The sequence below is a fragment of the Magnolia sinica genome, chromosome 5, assembly GCF_029962835.1.
Source record: "Magnolia sinica isolate HGM2019 chromosome 5, MsV1, whole genome shotgun sequence".
NCBI classification, from domain to species: domain Eukaryota; kingdom Viridiplantae; phylum Streptophyta; class Magnoliopsida; order Magnoliales; family Magnoliaceae; genus Magnolia; species Magnolia sinica.
Window position 1 is genome coordinate 95,840,308 of NC_080577.1, and position 17,017 is coordinate 95,857,324.

At 41.3% G+C, this 17,017-nt stretch overlaps 1 protein-coding gene across 1 annotated transcript; it reads left to right on the forward strand.

Annotated features, from left to right (window-relative positions):
• Positions 1 to 2,301: 2,301 nt before the first annotated feature.
• LOC131246348 (biotin synthase, mitochondrial) lies at positions 2,302 to 16,652 on the forward strand. Its single transcript, XM_058246390.1, has 6 exons — positions 2,302 to 2,647; positions 4,199 to 4,378; positions 6,725 to 6,831; positions 11,254 to 11,459; positions 11,745 to 11,884; positions 16,010 to 16,652. Exons 1-6 carry the CDS (start codon positions 2,459 to 2,461, stop codon positions 16,310 to 16,312), a joined length of 1,125 nt encoding a protein of 374 aa, XP_058102373.1. The 5' UTR covers positions 2,302 to 2,458; the 3' UTR covers positions 16,313 to 16,652.
• The last annotated feature ends 365 nt before the right edge of the window (positions 16,653 to 17,017 follow it).

Genomic DNA, 17,017 nt, shown 5'->3' on the forward strand with positions numbered 1-17,017 from the left:
AACTTTGATAAACAGATGAAATCATGCACACGTGTGCCGCTCTTGAACGGGAGGTGCGCTTTCTGATACTGACGTCTGCGACTTTTTTCTTTAAGTACATTTCACACATACGCGACTGACTGTCAACGCCCATATTGGCGCCCACTTCCTGAGATGATCTGATGATCAGAACCGTCCATATTTTGGAATCTCTACTTCTCAAGAAACCATCATAAACTTACTCTTAATGAACGACTCTGTCCATCACCATGAGTAGACGAAGTTTAAAAATGGAAAAGGAAAGTAGGAAATTCAATGGCTTATATTAAGGTTCAAAATCAAAGGTCAGGATCAACTTTGAAGTGTGATTATTACATCATAACTCATCTATTGTAATTTCTACAATATGTACGTTTCCAATCACCGGATCATGTCTTCATGTGGGACCCACCGGGCGACACATGCTAGCCATCCTTAGTCGCCTCACAGATAAAACAAGCCTTCTGCCATCGGGAGGGCTTAGTCGGGTTCTTGTTTCTATCGATGACGACGAATGCCAATTTCATATCCGTAATTTACAAGCGCCGAATATAAACGCATCACACGTTATAACTAAAGTAAACGTGTTTGTAATCTGGAACGTCCATCAAAGGTTCCTCTCAGTTCACTTTGTTTTATTCTCAAACGAGAGCCAAATTCAGTTCAAATTTTAACCATCAGCTATCGTTTTTATAACCGTTCATTTTTGTCTAAAGCGAGCGGCCCATTAGATGAATGTAGGAAATTAAAATTTTCTATTAAGGAAAAAATTTAATGTAGAAAAAATACTAATGAACGTCTGGGATCCAACAATGTTCCACGTCCATGATGGATTCGTTTTCGGCGCTTGAATATGGGACGTCTGGAATTAGCATTCCTGTCCGCTTGCATAACATAAGCAGGCCGCACTCGATGCAAGATGTTACGAGGGTTGGACGCGGATTTCCAGCCATAGCCTTTTGCATGAAGTTATTGCGCTGTAAGCATAGGTGGGGCCCACCGTGATGTTTTTAAGAAATCCACTCCGTCCATCCGTTTTTTGACATTATTTTAGTGCTTGAAACCAAAATTGAGGAGTATCAAAGACTCAAGTGGGCCTCACTAAAGGAAAAGGTGGGTAGGGAAATTCCTACCGTTGAAACTTCACTGGAGTGAACAGTGATGTTTACATGCCATCCATACAATTTGTAACGTCATCCCCACTGGAATTAACTGAAACAAAGATATTAGCAATAGCATGACTCAAAAGTTCTGTGGCCTCACGAATATTTCAACCGTGGATGTTCAATCCTCACGTTTTTGGCCAACCTGAGTATTAGATCCTGCTTATTTTTGGTATGATGTCATAAAATGAGCTCAAAAAATGAATGGACGGAACAGATTTTTCACAAATATCAATGTGGGTCGACTAGCTTCCTGCTAATGGCTTTCACGGGAAATCCGCGTCGGTGGATGAAGCACACCTAATAAAAAGATCGCACCAATATACGAAAATATTCTGATTTCATCTGAATTTGGACCACACGATATTTTACTTTCAGCCGTCCATTTAGTATCATTAATCGGGCGGCTAGGATTTTTGATCATAGGTTTTTTACACGTGGGCTACATCAATGTTGAGATCCAAAATTGGACGGTGTGGATAGTTGTAAATCAGCTCCATATGCGAGAAGGACGCGGATTTACTAAAGAACGCCTTTGGCAAGAAGTTCCTTTGCTGAGAACCAGGTGGGGTCCACCGTCATATTTTTAGAAATCCACCCCGTCCATCTGTTTTCTGAGCTAGTTTTAGGACTTTAGAATAAAAATGAGTGAGATCCAAGACTCGATTGGGCCGCACTAAAGGAAAAGTTGGGTAGGGAAATTCCTACCGTTGAAAACTCCCTGGGGTTGACAGTGCTGTTTTCAGGCCATCCATACCGTTCATAACGTCATTCCTATTGGGATGAACTGAGAACACAAATATTAGACTGATTCATAACTTCTGTGGCCCACGAATATTCCAACTATGGAATTTCAATCCTCACGTTTTCGGCCCACTTGAATATTGGATCCAGATAATTTTTGGGCTCATGTCCTAAAATGATCTAAAAAAAATATGGACAGAGTGGATTTCTCAGAAACATGACTGTGGGTCCCACCTAGGTTCCTAGCGCAGCCTTTGGCAGGAAATCCGCGTCCGAACGTGAGAAGGATGAATCCTATTCCCCACCCTCTTTTAAGTTGTGCAAAACTAACACCGGAGTCATACAGCATGTAAGTGGTTGGGTAAGTAGTTGGGAGTAGGAGCAGCTGAATATCCCCCTCGCTCAGTCGGCCATTCTTCCCTCGCTTCGTTTCCGTTTTCGATTCTCATTCGCGATTTCAGAGTTTTCTAGGGTTTCTTATTTTCTGAGATTTTCTGAAGATTCTGCAGAGAATTCTCGGTGAGAAAGAGACAATGCTTGTGATTCGATCTCTTCGTTCTCGGCCACGGCTGCTGTGGATCTTGCATTCGTCTTCGTTTTCTTCTTCAGCTGCTGCCGTTGAAGCGGAGCGGACGATTCTGGAAGGTCCGAGGCACGATTGGAGCAGAAATGAGATTAAATCGATCTACGAATCTCCCGTTCTCGATCTCCTCTTTCATGGAGTGAGTTCTACTTCTCACATATATATATAATCTCTCCTTTTTTATTTGCTAATATTAGTTTTTTTAATAGGGCTAAATTGCAGTGTAGTTGACATATGGAAATCTGAGGTGTCTAAATCGTGGCCGCATTTTGGATGGAGCATAGCCTAAAATTCACACTTGTTGGACGATCCTAGGCAGCTTTTCCGCTGTTGAATTTGTGCTGCTGACCACTTCATTGCTACTCTCCATTTGATGATTGCCAATTTAGTAGTTAGGATTCTTGGATTAGTGTGACTTTGGGTCTATGCTCCATCTGCAGTGGGCCTCATGATTTGGACGGTTCGGATTGATGTAGGTGCATGCCACATGTATGGCGGATGAGGGACTCGGATCCGGTAGTGACCCTTCCAGTACCGAGCTTGGTACTGGAAAAGCTCTGTGGGCCCCACCATGATGTATGTGTTTTATCCACACAGTCCATTCAGTTTTCCAGATCATTTTAGGACAAGTCCAAAAATGAGGCGGATCCAAAGCTCAAGTGGACCACACTGCAGGAACTAGTGGGGATATTGACACCCACCGTTGAAAACTTCCTAGGGCTCACCACTATGTTTATTTTCCATCTAACCTGTTCATAAAGTCACATGAACCTGGATGAAGGGAAAACACGCTTTGACCAGCACCAAGCTCGGCATTGGAGGGGTCACTACTCACTACTGAATTCGAGTCCGTGGATGAGTTACTGCCATTCCGAGTCGGGTCGAGTTTGGGTCAGGTCTTTCAAAACCAGGTCGAGTCGGGTCTTACAAGGTTGGGCTCGGGTGATGTAGGAAAATTAACCACCTGCTATAAAAGCTCAAACTGATAGAGTATGGTGAATCAATCCCTTCATCTCATAGCCCAGGCCCCACATCCCATGGGTTAGGTCCTCGGCCGAACCCTCCCGTGGTCCCCACATCACATAGGTTCCACCTCACACAAGCCACCCGCCTCACATAGGTGGGGCCCACTTCACACGGGCCGCCCACCCCAAGCGTGCCCTTGCATCTCATAGGCCACTCCACTCGAGCCTGTTGTGAAAATGCCCCTGCATTATCGGGTTTGTTCATTTTTTGGTCAGTCATGGTCCCGGGCCATGCTTGGGCTTGGGCTTAACTCCTACTATATGGGCCAGGCTTGGACTGACCTTGGCATGGTCCGAACCAGGACAGTTGATGCTGTAGACCTATGTGGTAGTGTTAAACCCGATCTTAATGTAATAGAAGATGAACCTTACATGATACTTGCCTTTCCTATGTTGGTGCAATTTCCAACAAACTAAAGATCAGATGGGAAGTGTAGGTAAACATTTCAATGCAGTCTAGGTTCAACTATAGAGATTATTATTATTTTCCTGGATCAGGTTTCCTTTTTCTGAACAAAAGGTGCCCGTCTCATGATCTTGTTCCTTTCGATTAATGTCCATATAATCATCTGTCAACAGACTTTGCCATTTTTAGTTTGAAATGTTTCGCTTAAATGATTTTTATGGAGTGAGCTTACTTAAATTTTTCTTTGGCTTATTTGTAGGCTCAAGTCCATCGGCATGTTCATAAATTTAGGGAAGTACAGCAGTGTACACTTCTATCCATTAAGACAGGTGGATGTAGTGAAGATTGTTCATACTGCCCACAGTCCTCCAGGCATAACACTGGATTGAAAGCCCAAAAGCTCATGAACAAGGATGATGTTCTGCAGGCAGCATCGAAGGTAGAGATCTTTTTTTCTTACAATACTCTGCAAAGGCATTTCAATCTATTGCTGTTACTTTTGATTGTTTAGATTATAAATTAATTTCCTTTATTTTCTGTACATGAATTGATGGACATCTATTTTTCACAGTTCGGATGCTTGGCATCTTGAATCTTCATATGATCCATCAGCTACCTACATTTTTAAGAGCCAACCATATGGAGCTTTGGAAATTACTTTGCAGATATTTGATGAAACTCATCGTAGGGAAGTGAATAACAGTGAGAGTGGTGACATTCATTCTTCACATGGTGTAGATGTGGTTTAGCTCTAGAGTTTGATACATCATTGTTGCGGCCTCTTGTTTTTGTTTTTTTTTTTTTTTTAAAGTTTTTGAGAGATAACTGAAATTTATTAGAATGCCCGCCGAAAGGCAGGAAAAAAAAATACAAAAGAGCACTAAGATCCCAAGAAAGAGGAAGCATTAGCAGCTTTAGCTGCATTGAGCCTAACCCTTAACCTTTAACTGTACATATCACTCTGTCAACCGAGGGCGTTCCATTTCTAAAGCAACACTCGTTCCTCTCCCTCCAAATAGCCCAAAAAATAGCCAAAAAAATGAGAAGTCTCCAAATAGTTTTCCCATCTTTCCCAACTCTGCCCCCATGCTACACCCAGAAGAGGTCTTCCATAGATTTTGGCATGACCCAAACCACTTGAAACACAACCAGAAAATAATCCCACACTCCTCAAGCAAAAGGACAGTGAATGAATATATTTTACAATAATGACTTCAGTGAAAAGAGCTCAACTTTATTCAGGCAATCGAAGTTCTGAATATCATAGACTTTATAGACCGTATATTTCCCTTTTCAATGTTAGGCAGTTTCTAGAAGTCTGTGTCCCATTGTATTAGACTGCCCTTGAAAAAAAGTTATATATAGATTGTAAACTAGATGGTGGTTTTTCTTTTCATCTCATGATGCACTTCCAGGAAATTAGAGAAGTGGGAGGAGGGCAGTACATTTAGGTGTGCGTCAATGCACTTATGTTGCCTTAGTAAACACATCAATGCATGCTGACATGCTTCATGGAAGCCAGGTGCTTCCAGGATTGAGGTGTGATCAGGAATGGCGAGGGTGAAATCAGGATGGTCTTCTTGGGACCAACATGATAGAGGGATCCTGAAAGAAGCAGATGAGCCATAAGAGGACTAAGGCTTCTGAAAGTTTCTTTCTCTGAACTGGTCATAATGGAAAGAGACCCCCCAAAATGCAGTCAAGTGGAGCACCATGCAAAGTTCTCTCTTATGGAGATTAGCTTCATTGTAGTGAAATTAGAGACATGGCATCAAATTTGAATGTTTCCCTTCATATATTGAGAGCAAAGAATTAGTCATTTCCCACGGAGTGACAAGATCCCCTTTTGGTGTTGGTTCATCTCTCCCTCCCTCCCCCGCTTTCCTGCTCTCACAGAACTACTGGATTTTAAATCTTTCTTAACATGGATGGATGAGTCCATGTTCCCAGGGAATTATATTCTTTATCCCTCTGAACCACTTCCATTTTTTTAAAATTTTCCACTATTCCCTCATGGAGAATATGAAGGAGACTAAAAGACTTAAAAAAATAATAATTCTACTATCATATATTTTTTATTTCCTCGACACACACTCTTGCTTGCTTAGACTTTTGACTGTTTTGTCTTTGAAAATGATGATAATTGAAATTGTGTTTGTTCATACAATCAATCATTATTTGCAGTGCCATTTATTTTATGCATCTTTGGAGCCTTCTCTCCAAAGTATTTACTTGTTGTATTTATACATATGCATTCTGTATTTATGCATATTTAAATATGAGAAGGTTTCAAGTCCAACCGGTTGGACAATAACTTATGCTCCACCCAGCAAATTACTTCCAACCTTTCATTTTTTTGCGACATCCAACCTGTCCAATAGGTTGGGCCAATCATTGGGATTGCCTTGTGCAAAAGTCAGCTGCATCCACACACCAAGTGGACCACACTTATATTTTTGTTATTTATAAATGGCTAAGCATTGTTTTCTGTTGTGTAGCCCACCTAATGGGTGGATGGGGCTGATTGTTGCCCAATGTAATCCTCATGGTCGTGACAAGCTATTGGAAGGGTTGGATGTCGCACAAACATGATAGATTGGTAGTTATTCGCTAGGTGAACCTTAAATTTTAGTCCAACTGGTTGGACTTGAAACCTTCTCTTTAACCATACATATATGTGGACGTGTATGCATGAGTACACAACATGCATACATGTTTATATTATATATTGCCGGATCTTCTTCCATTCTGCTGTCATTTGGACTTATTTGTGTATGCTTGACAGGCAAAAGAGGCTGGTAGTACACGTTTTTGCATGGGTGCTGCATGGAGAGATACAGTGGGCAGGAAGACCAACTTCAACCAGATCCTTGAATATGTTAAGGAAATAAGGTATAGGAAACTCTGATACATTAGCTTACTTTTAAGTACTTAACCAGAAGAGTATAAGCAATTAAGGGCAAGTTTTGAAGCTCCGCTTTTGGCAGCAGATGGGATGAGCTCCACCCAAGTCATGATTGCGATAAGAATAGGAAGGTCGTATTTGTTCTTTTCCCACTGTGTTTTGGGGGGAAATAAGGAAGCCAAAATTCCACTTATTGTGGTTTCCATTTTCTGCTCCATTCCAAATGCAAGGGTGATAGATTTGGATCCAATCCCTTTTTCATGGTACTTGCAAACAGGCCCTTGGGCATAAGTTTTAGACTTATCAGCATCTAGGAGCTGGTTTTATGTTTTTCTTTTGTTAAAGAATTACAAATAAAAACTAGTGTTGATAACAAAGCACCTGTAATCCTAAGCTAATTATATATGTCAACGTGGGCCATGTGTCTGGTAGCCTATATATAGACTCTTCTGTTAATCACACGACCCACAGCTGGAGAACTAGACTATGCAGCAACAAAATTTATCCTGATTGGGTGTTTGATAGATTTGCAAAATTTCCACAAAAGATTCCAACCCCTAATATGGTCTCTATCATCAGGGATCAGGATACTCCAGTTGAATATATATATATATATATATATATATAAAAACCAAATAGGGTACAGCTGGATATGCATACTTGCATTAGACAAGAACTATTACCAGCATGATTATGCAACTGCCGAATGTATACTACTGCATCTTCTCATGGATGTTTAATCTGCTCATTGGTAAGTATTTTGGGGAAGGGACCCTCAGTTTGGTCGTTAGTTGGCTTTCTGGGGTGCTGCCTTCTTTTTTTTTTCCCTTCGTAACAATTGCATGCATGTACTACTGTAATAAAAGACACTGATCTTTATTGCACTCTTATGTAGAGTCATATCCCTGCAATCTTAGTATTGAGTTTTGTGAAGCCATATTCAAAGCAGACTCTACTCAATCGTTGTATAATGGTGGTATGATATGGCTGGTGCTTAGTGTGGAGCCAGAGACTCTTAGGGAGGACCTCATATTCGTTTCTAGCAGATCCTCTCACCCTTCCCTAACATAGTCAAATGGGCCAATGAAGTATGTTGCTTCTTTGCATGCTTGTTGTTTCCTTTATGGAAAAAGGACCTTTCAGTTGCATTTGAAGTCTTTCAAATTTCTACTAATACTCTCCCTTCCTTTTTGGGATCTTTGCACTTCGTGTCCACTCCTTGCACCTTCTCTTCAATAAGAATTTGTAATTAGTGAAAAAATATATTTTCTTGGTCTTGTATGATTTTCATGCTTTCTCTGTCATCAATGTAAGCAAGAAGTCTTGAGAAGCCTATTTTGGCAGAAGAGTTTATGGCGGCTATGATTCTTTAGGAGGGGATAAGGCTCCAGGTTGGGATGGTTTTCCAATGGCCTTCTTACAAAACTTTTGGGATTTAGTTAAGGAAGATCTCTTAGATTTTTTACAAAATTTTGGGGGAGGGGCCAGCTCACAAGGGAGCTTGGGGCTTAATTCATTGCGTTTATTCCTGAAAATAGAAAGAGAATGTCTATGCAACTTTCGCCCTATCAGCTTGATTGACAAGCTATATAAATTCTCGTAAAATTTCTAGCAACAAGGTCTCGAGCAGCCCTAGACAATGTTATTTCGGAGAACCAAGGAGCATTTGTGGTAGGAAGGCAAATGTTAGATAGTGCTTAGTGTTTGGATGTGAGGCATAAGGAGGGAAAGAAAAAGATGTGCAAGCCGAACATCCAAAAGGCATATGATCATGTCGATTGGGGCTTTCTTGATTATATGTTGGGGAGATTGGGTTCCTGTCAAAGATGAAGTTGGATGAAAGAGTGTGTTATGTTAGTAAGATTCTTGGTATTGGTGAATGGCTCTCCCAAAGGATATTTGCGAGTTTCAAGAGGTCTAAGGCAAAGGGACCCGCTCTCTCCCTTCCTATTTGTGGTGGTGGTTGAAGCTCTAAGCAAGATACTCGCCAAAGGGCAAACAAAGGGTTTGATTAGAGGTTTTGAGGTGGGAGGAGTTGTCCCCCGATTTCCCACCTTCAGTTTGCCGACGACACTACTCGTATGTGACGCAAAAGTTGAGATGAAAAACTTGAGAAATTTGGTGAGATGTTTTGAGGTGGTGTTGGGTTGAAGAGTCAACATTTCCAAGAATGATTGGGTATGCTCAACTAATGAAGAGGTGGCTACATTTGTGAAGGTTTTTTGGGTGCAAGGTTCTTAACATTACACCACTGAATCCCCAATCCTTTGCTTGTCATGCAGTGATAGTACTGATATCCACTAATCATTGTTTCCAGATATGGTTGCTAGTTGACATATCTTCAGTGTTGAAGACCAACGTCGGTAGAAACCAATATATAAATTCAAAGGTATTGATTTATAGTGAGGAACATACCATTCCCTCTGTAGCTGTCTTTTATCGATCATAAGGGCCCCTTCTAGCAATGTATTTAGGACTTCCTTTATGCATGGGAAAGTTGGCCAAATACTTGTGGGATAAAGTCATCGAGAGGATTGAAAGGAAGCTGCCCATGTGGAAAAGCAGACATCTATCATTTGGGGGTAGGTTGACATTGATCAAAGTGGCTATGTTTAATCTACCGATATACTTTATGTTTTTAAGAGTCCAACATTGAAAATGGATAGATTAGAGTGGTTGAGAAGGAATTTCGTTTTGCAAAGAGGGGAGGTGAAACACAAATTCGAGCTATTAAAGTGGGAGGAAATGGGGATGGTCTCGGGACAAAGGAATCAAGCTCTACTCAGCAAATGGTTATGGAGACTCAGGACGGAGGAAGGAAGATTATGGAGAGAAGTAATAGCAAACGTGGATGGTCTCTAGGAAGGGGGATGGTGTGTGAAGAACTTCGTCTTTTTGTAGGGCGTCGGGGTTGTGGAAGGGTATCACATCCATGATGAACAAGTTCAAGGAGGTGATTCACTTTTCTTAGGGTGATAGGAAGAGAATTCAGTTTTGGAAGGACTTGTGGATAGGTGAATGCATGCTTTTATACACATTTCTGAACCTAGCCGGAGGCCTAGACTAGTTGGATTTGGAGGTGATTGTAGATCGTTGTTTCTCGCTCATTGGCAATTTTGTGTTGTGGCCTCCTCCATGTAGTAAAAGTGTATTGGATGAAGAGGCGGAGGAGTTTGCTCGACTTTTTGAGTGGCTTCATCAACTCAAGTTCCATTTGGGTGAGGACTCTTTGGTGTGGCCATGGGAGAAATCGGTGAGATTTTCGGTTCGATCATTATATGGATGTTGGGGCAGCCTACCTTGGGTGAGGAATTTGGTGCATTGGCTTTCATTTGGTCTTGTGGGGTTTTCCCTAAAGTGGTGGCATTTACATGGTTGGTGGGTAGGAACAAGACCCTTCCTATTGATAATCTTTAGAAGAGGTTGCTAGCTATTCCTAATTGCCATGTTAGTGCATGAGGGGGATAAAAACAATATATTATTTATTTACTTGTTGCCCTTTTCTCCGGAGGGCGTGAGAAAGATTAATTGTCTGTTTTTTCTTTTTTTTTGAATGATGCCAGGATCAATTGTGGCCTTCTTATTATCTTGGCCTGGTGGGGGTACAAAGAAGAAAAAGGTCATGGTGTGGAAGTTAGTTATGATGGCTCTATTATGGGCTTTTTGGGGAGAGAGGAATGATCGGTGCTTTCAAGACAAGCGTGGGTCGGAGGTGGATGTATATAAAAGGGCTAAAATGAATGTAATAGGATGGGTTTCTTGTGTTAAGGAGCTTGACCAAAATGATTGGCTGTTCTTAGCTGGGATGTAATTTCTTATGTAAATTTGAGCTGTCATGTTATTTTAATGGAAATGTTGTTACCTTTCAAAAAAGATAATTTTCCTGCTTTCATTTTATCTTTTCTTTCTTTCTTCTTTCTTCATTCATTTTTTTTCTTCCTGTTTTTTTGCTATACCTACTATTAGTTATAATGAAGGCAGTCAGAACCAGCTGCCACTGGCTTCTACATGGCCAAAGCTTGGCCTATTAGTCATATGAGCGGTAATACTTTATTGAGTGGCTCTTGTCATTGTGGAGAGGGGATAAAGGTCCAAAAATGTTGTAATTACCATTTCAAAACTTTTGTTTTGTTATTTCTTCTTCTACTCTAAATAGTTGGGACAAAGTGGGTGGTGGTGAAGGTGACAATGATGGCAAGAATGACGATGATATGCGTATATATATATATATATTCTATTTTCTTTTATTCAGAATAGTACCTATCTTGTTTGAGTTGAAACCTGCTCAAGTTGTTTGTATTTTGTTGTTGTTGTTGTTGTTCATTTTGGTGATGACATACGCATACTTCAAATAACTGTAAAAGAAGTTTTCTGTTGCTGACATTACCTTCTCTGAATAATGCATACAGGGCTATGGGCATGGAGGTGTGCTGCACATTGGGTATGCTAGAGAAGCAACAAGCTGTGGAACTTAAAAAGGCGGGGCTGACAGCATACAATCATAATCTTGATACCTCAAGAGAATATTATCCAAATATCATAACCACGAGATCTTATGATGAACGGCTGGAAACTCTTCAATTTGTTCGTGAAGCAGGAATTAGCGTGTGCTCAGGTAAATCGGTACAGAATCAGCATCCTTTTACTGCATGGATTTACTGTACTTCAGAGATTTAAACCTGGTTTGGGCTTGGTTATCAGCCTTGGTTCAGAACCTAAGGAAAGAAAAAAGTACAATGGGGCTCTTATTTTACCATGAATCTCCTGGACACCTTTGATATCTTTCTACAAGTCTCATGGAATGTTTACAGCTTTCAGCTCCATGGAAGTTCCATTAGGTAAAATAAGGAGGAATAGTAGGGGCGGAGAATATGAATAACTCCTTGCTTTCTGTTGATAGGAGGAATTATTGGGCTTGGAGAAGCAGAAGAGGACCGCATCGGGTTGTTGCATACGTTGGCGACACTTCCAACACACCCAGAGAGTGTTCCTATCAATGCATTGGTTGCCGTCAAAGGGACGCCTCTTCAAGATCAAAAGGTGGTACTCTCATGTCTGTCTTCTTGATATTGTTTTTTGGTGTGGTTATGAGCACATTCACATCTTCTCACAGAACACGACTGGAAGTACTGCTGAATTTCCAGGGACTTAATTTTTCCAATAATTGTCCAAACATTGAGTGACCTGATATCCCAAAAATTTCCTATACAATCCCAGCTCGGGAGTCGAGTTGGGATGCATGCCCTCTCTCCGGGTATGAACCCGAACAAAGAAATTGCTTATACACGTATATGATTTAGCAACAACCTTTTGGATTTGCTAGTAGTACTGTTTCTCAAGAAATGCCAAAATGAGGAAAAAAGACTGAAAAATATTGAGGTCCTTGTAATGATCTGTGATGCGCTAGTTGGTCCCAAGCCTGTTTGAAGGATGGGGTTGATGTCAGGAAAGCAGCTGGTTATTGAACTTTTGCCAGCCAATCATGATGAAGCTGACCTCAAGTAGCTGGACAAGGCTATGATGATGGTGATGAAGAGGAGAATTGGGTGCAAATATGATTTACCTTGCTTCTCAAGGTTTCAGCTGGCCTTTTAGAAATATGACATTATGGAAATAGCTTTGTGATCAATCTGTAATTTTGTGAAAAGAACCATAGTGAAGAAACTGACTATTAAATTTGAATTTCTGGAGGTCCGCACCTCAATTTGTCACAGGATTTGCTGATGACACGACCTCTCCGTTGTTTGATCTCATACCTATGAAATGAGATCTACAGTTTCCTTCATCTCATGAAAGATGCCCACAACACTCCACAGAATAGCATTACAATTATTAGCTCCTTGCATGGCCCCAAGGTTGTGGCCCCTGAAACATAGAGCCTAGATGACCAATGACCTTACTCCACCCCTGATTTCTATTGAATTTTTCTGGAAAACTGGCTGGATATTGGATAAAAAAGACTTCACTGAAAAACCTTGGGAGATTTGCTTATCCAAATTGCTTCATCAACCACATTGCTTGCTGTAATCTAAGGGCCACACAAATACTATAAATTGGTGATTTGGGGAAGAGAAGTTTTAAGGAGAATGTCTGCGTGATTTATTGTGGCTGTATATTCTGAAGAGAATTATCACTTTGATTCCGAAAGTTGAAGCCGTGGCGGATATAAAGGATTTTCATCCAATTAGCCTGGTGGGGGGAAGTATATATGATTCTAGCAAAGGCCTTGTTGAACCGTCTAAGGGAGGTGCTTAGCTTGGTCGTATCTCCCTTTCAAGGAGCTTTCATTAAAGGAAGACAATTTCTTGATGGCATCCTCATCACTGATGAAGCTATTGACTTGAGGAAAACAAGTGGGGAGGAAAGTCTTCTCTGTGAGATTGATATGGACAAAGTGTACGATCATTTTGATCAGGATTCTCTTATATTCTGTCCAAAAAAATGGGGTTCGGTAGAAGATGGATAGAAGAATCATGTGTCTTCACCCTTTCCCATTTTGTTTAACGGATCCCCTTGGGTTTCTTCCCGAGCTCGAGAAGGCTGTGGCAAGGGGACCCGTATCTCCTCTTTTATTTACGATTGTGGCTGAAAGCCTAAGCTGGTTGATGTCCAAAGCTACAGAGCTGGGAATCCTTAGGGGATTAAGGTGGGAAGCTTGGAAATGCCGATTTCACACCTCTAGTTTGCAGATTACACGTTAATCTTGTGTGAAGCTTCTGATCATCAACTTTTAATTGATAAGAGTGTCCTAAGATGCTCCCATTTGAGTGTTAACTAGCGGACGAGTGCTATTGCCGGAGTTGGGATGAATGAGGAGGAAGTGAATGTTACTGGCTTCGGTGTTGTGGTGTAAATTGATGTTAGTTCCTATGAAGTATCTCGGGCCTTTGATAGGGGGAAATGTGAGTGTTAGGGGAAATGCGAATGTTAAATCTTTTTGGGACCAAGTTATAGAAAGACTTGAGAAAAGATAGCTAGTTAGAGAAAGTGTTACCTATCAATGGGTGGGAGACTCACTCTAACCATGCCCACCCTTATGAGCCTTATGCTTTATTACCAATCCCTGTTTAAAATGCCGGTGAACATAGCTAATAGAGTTGAGAAAATTCAGAGAGACTTTTTGTTAGAAGGAACAGAAGAGGGGCATAAATTCTACCTTGTAAGTTGGGAAAAGTCCACAAGCCGAAGAAGGAAGGTGGGTTGTGGTTAAGTAGAATGAGAGGAAATAAAAAAAATGCCATCTTCTAGGAAATGGTGGTGGAGGTTTGGGGAGGAGACAGAGGCCTTATGGTGTGAGGTGATTAGCTGCAAAAGAAGGGAGATGGTTTCCAGTGCATATAAGTAGAAACGAAGGCTCTATTGCGTGGAAAGCCATCAATTTGTTTGGAAGGGGATATAGGGAGAAAGGGCATTATATCCCTAGCAAAGGGGTCATTTTCTTGAGGAAGGTACAAGGTTTCTAGTGGGTAGGAGGTAATCGCACTAGGTTTTAGAAAGATGCATGGATTAGGGAGCGAAGTTTCGAGACAGCATTTCCCACCGTGTTTTCTCTAGCTGTGAACAAAGAGGCCTATATCAGCGAGATGTGTGAATTGGTTGGGGGGTTGGTGGTTTGGAATGTTAGTTTACGACGGAACTAGAGGGATGATGAGATAGGGGATTACAATACCCCTTTGGAGGTCCTATAAGAAGCTAAAATCGATCCTTCGAGCGAGGACCGGGAGGTTTGGAAATGGACTTCAGGGGGAATGTTCTCCTCCAAATCAGTTATGACCAAGCTTTGCGTATCTGGCGGAGGTGTTCATCCCTGTGCCTATATTTGGAAAGTCCCCATTCCTCCTAGAGTGCAGGCATTTTTGTGGAGAGCTTCATTGAGTAAAATCCTCACTGTTAACCATCTAAAAAGCAGCGCATTGCGATCCTGAATGTGTTTGATGTCTAGAAATTATGAGTTGGGTAATTGTCTGTTCTTGCATTGTGCGGTAGCACGTGCAATCTGGGAGTCCACTTGGCAACTCTTTGCTATGCAATGGGTGGTGAACAGATCGGTTTTTGAGATTTTTGCTGGATGGCCCGCTGGCCTTTTTTTAGATCATGGCAAAATCATTTGGAAGATGCTAACCTTAACAATGTTATGGGCTATTCGGAGAGAGAAACACTAGAATCTTTGAAAGAAAATCGATGCTGGTGGAATGCATCAAGCGGGCTGTTATGCCTTTGATTGTAGAGTGGCCGTTAGTTCTGCTGGTGTTCACTGGCTTATTGGCTGCTGCACGGATAAAAAGAGTTTGGGAATCAATTATCTTTTGATGATTCCTTGGGCTCATTCTGGGGAGCCAGGTTTTCTTTCTTCTGTTTATTGCCATATCCTTTTGCAGTTCTTTTGCTGTTTTTCTGAGTTGTATCTTGATCTTCATGAGGTGAGGCGAGGGTCACCCTTTGCTGTTAATCTTGTTTGGGCTTTGTTCTCTTCTTGAGGCTGAATGAAATCATCAAATTTAAAATAAAAAAATTTCTGCAGAGAAATGCTCCAGTGCTTTTAGAGCACTATAAGTTACAGTGCTTCTAGTTGCATTCGGACCCTTTGAACCATGAATCAATTGACCTAGACTGTTCATTAGGTCTACGCACAGTTCGTGGGTTACCGTGCAAATGTCACACCTATCTGACAACAGTAATCACCTGATCAATAGCCATTAATATGGACGGTCTAGATTGTTTACAAAAAAAGGTCCCATGGAAAATTTGATCTATTTATTTGTTAGGGTCCATCTCGGATTGCTTATGATCCTAAACAATAACTTCTGTTAGGCAATCCTAACCGTCCTATTTGTGTTTTGAAAGAGGATGGCTATAAAAAAAGGCCAAATCAAGATGGATTGGATCATCCAATCAGAGTGATTTTTTGCATGCTAGCACATGCAAAGTGTTGTAGATTTAATAGACGGTTTGGATTGATTGATTGGACTGTCCAAGTGACCCAATGCAATTAGGAGCACTGCGACCTATAGTGCTCACAACCTTTCTTGAGTCAATCAGGAAATTAAAAGAAGAAGAAGAAAAAATAAATATAAAAAACCAATCTGTGTTTTAGCAAAACTAGAAGGTTTTGAATGCTCTGGTATAGTAAGGCTAACATCTATCTACTGCTTCCTCTTTCTTCAGCCGGTTGAGATATGGGAAATGATTAGGATGATTGCAACTGCCCGTATTGTGATGCCGAAAGCGATGGTCAGGCTGTCTGCTGGGAGGGTTCGGTTTTCCATGCCTGAGCAGGCGATGTGCTTTTTGGCCGGCGCCAACTCCATCTTTACAGGAGAGAAGCTGTTGACGACCCCCAATAATGATTTCGATGTTGATCAACAGATGTTTAAGGTGCTTGGTCTGACTCCAAAAGCTCCAAGTTTTTCCTCTGAAGCAGTAGATTTGGAGATGGAAAGATGCGAAGCAGCCTCTAGTTCGGGTTGATTGATTCAACCAGTGTGTGTTTTAAGTAGGATGGCCCTTTTATTGTTGTTTTGGATGGTAAGTTATTTTTAGCTTATATTCTTTGGAGGATCCATGCATGTTAGTGTCCCACTTTTATTGCGGCCGAAAGTCTTAAGAAGAGAGATGGTCTTGACTGACGCTATCTTTGGCTCTTCGCTGCAACACCCATGGATATCTGTGCTGTCATCCATTGATTTGCATAGTTTGGTCCGCATGATGAGCGCAACGATTTGATTTTTGGCTAGGTCACTTTCTACTGTGGGTCCCACAAATTGGATGGATTAATTTCACTTGTATACCAAGTTTACAATTTGAAGCACATGCATATGAATCATCGTACTCTACCAAGACAATTAAGTCACTCAATCTTTATGCCTTGAGAGAATTTTGGTTTCCAAATGAAAATACCATATGTCAGTGATAGATGGGGAATGGCACATTCACCTGAGCTATTGATTAGGCCGTGGATAGAAGACATTGTTTCGATCACGTCCGTCCATTGAAGGCACTTCTCTGCTCGCAAGTGAGCGATATGAGCTATCAAAGTTGGCACGCCCAAGCTGCTTGCATTTACCACACGCACACGTGTATTTGTATTCATGTCCATTTGATGGGCAGCACTGCACATAATCGACCAGTTTTGCAAATGAGGATGCCTCAGGAGCTTTGGGCCAAAGGTCAGAT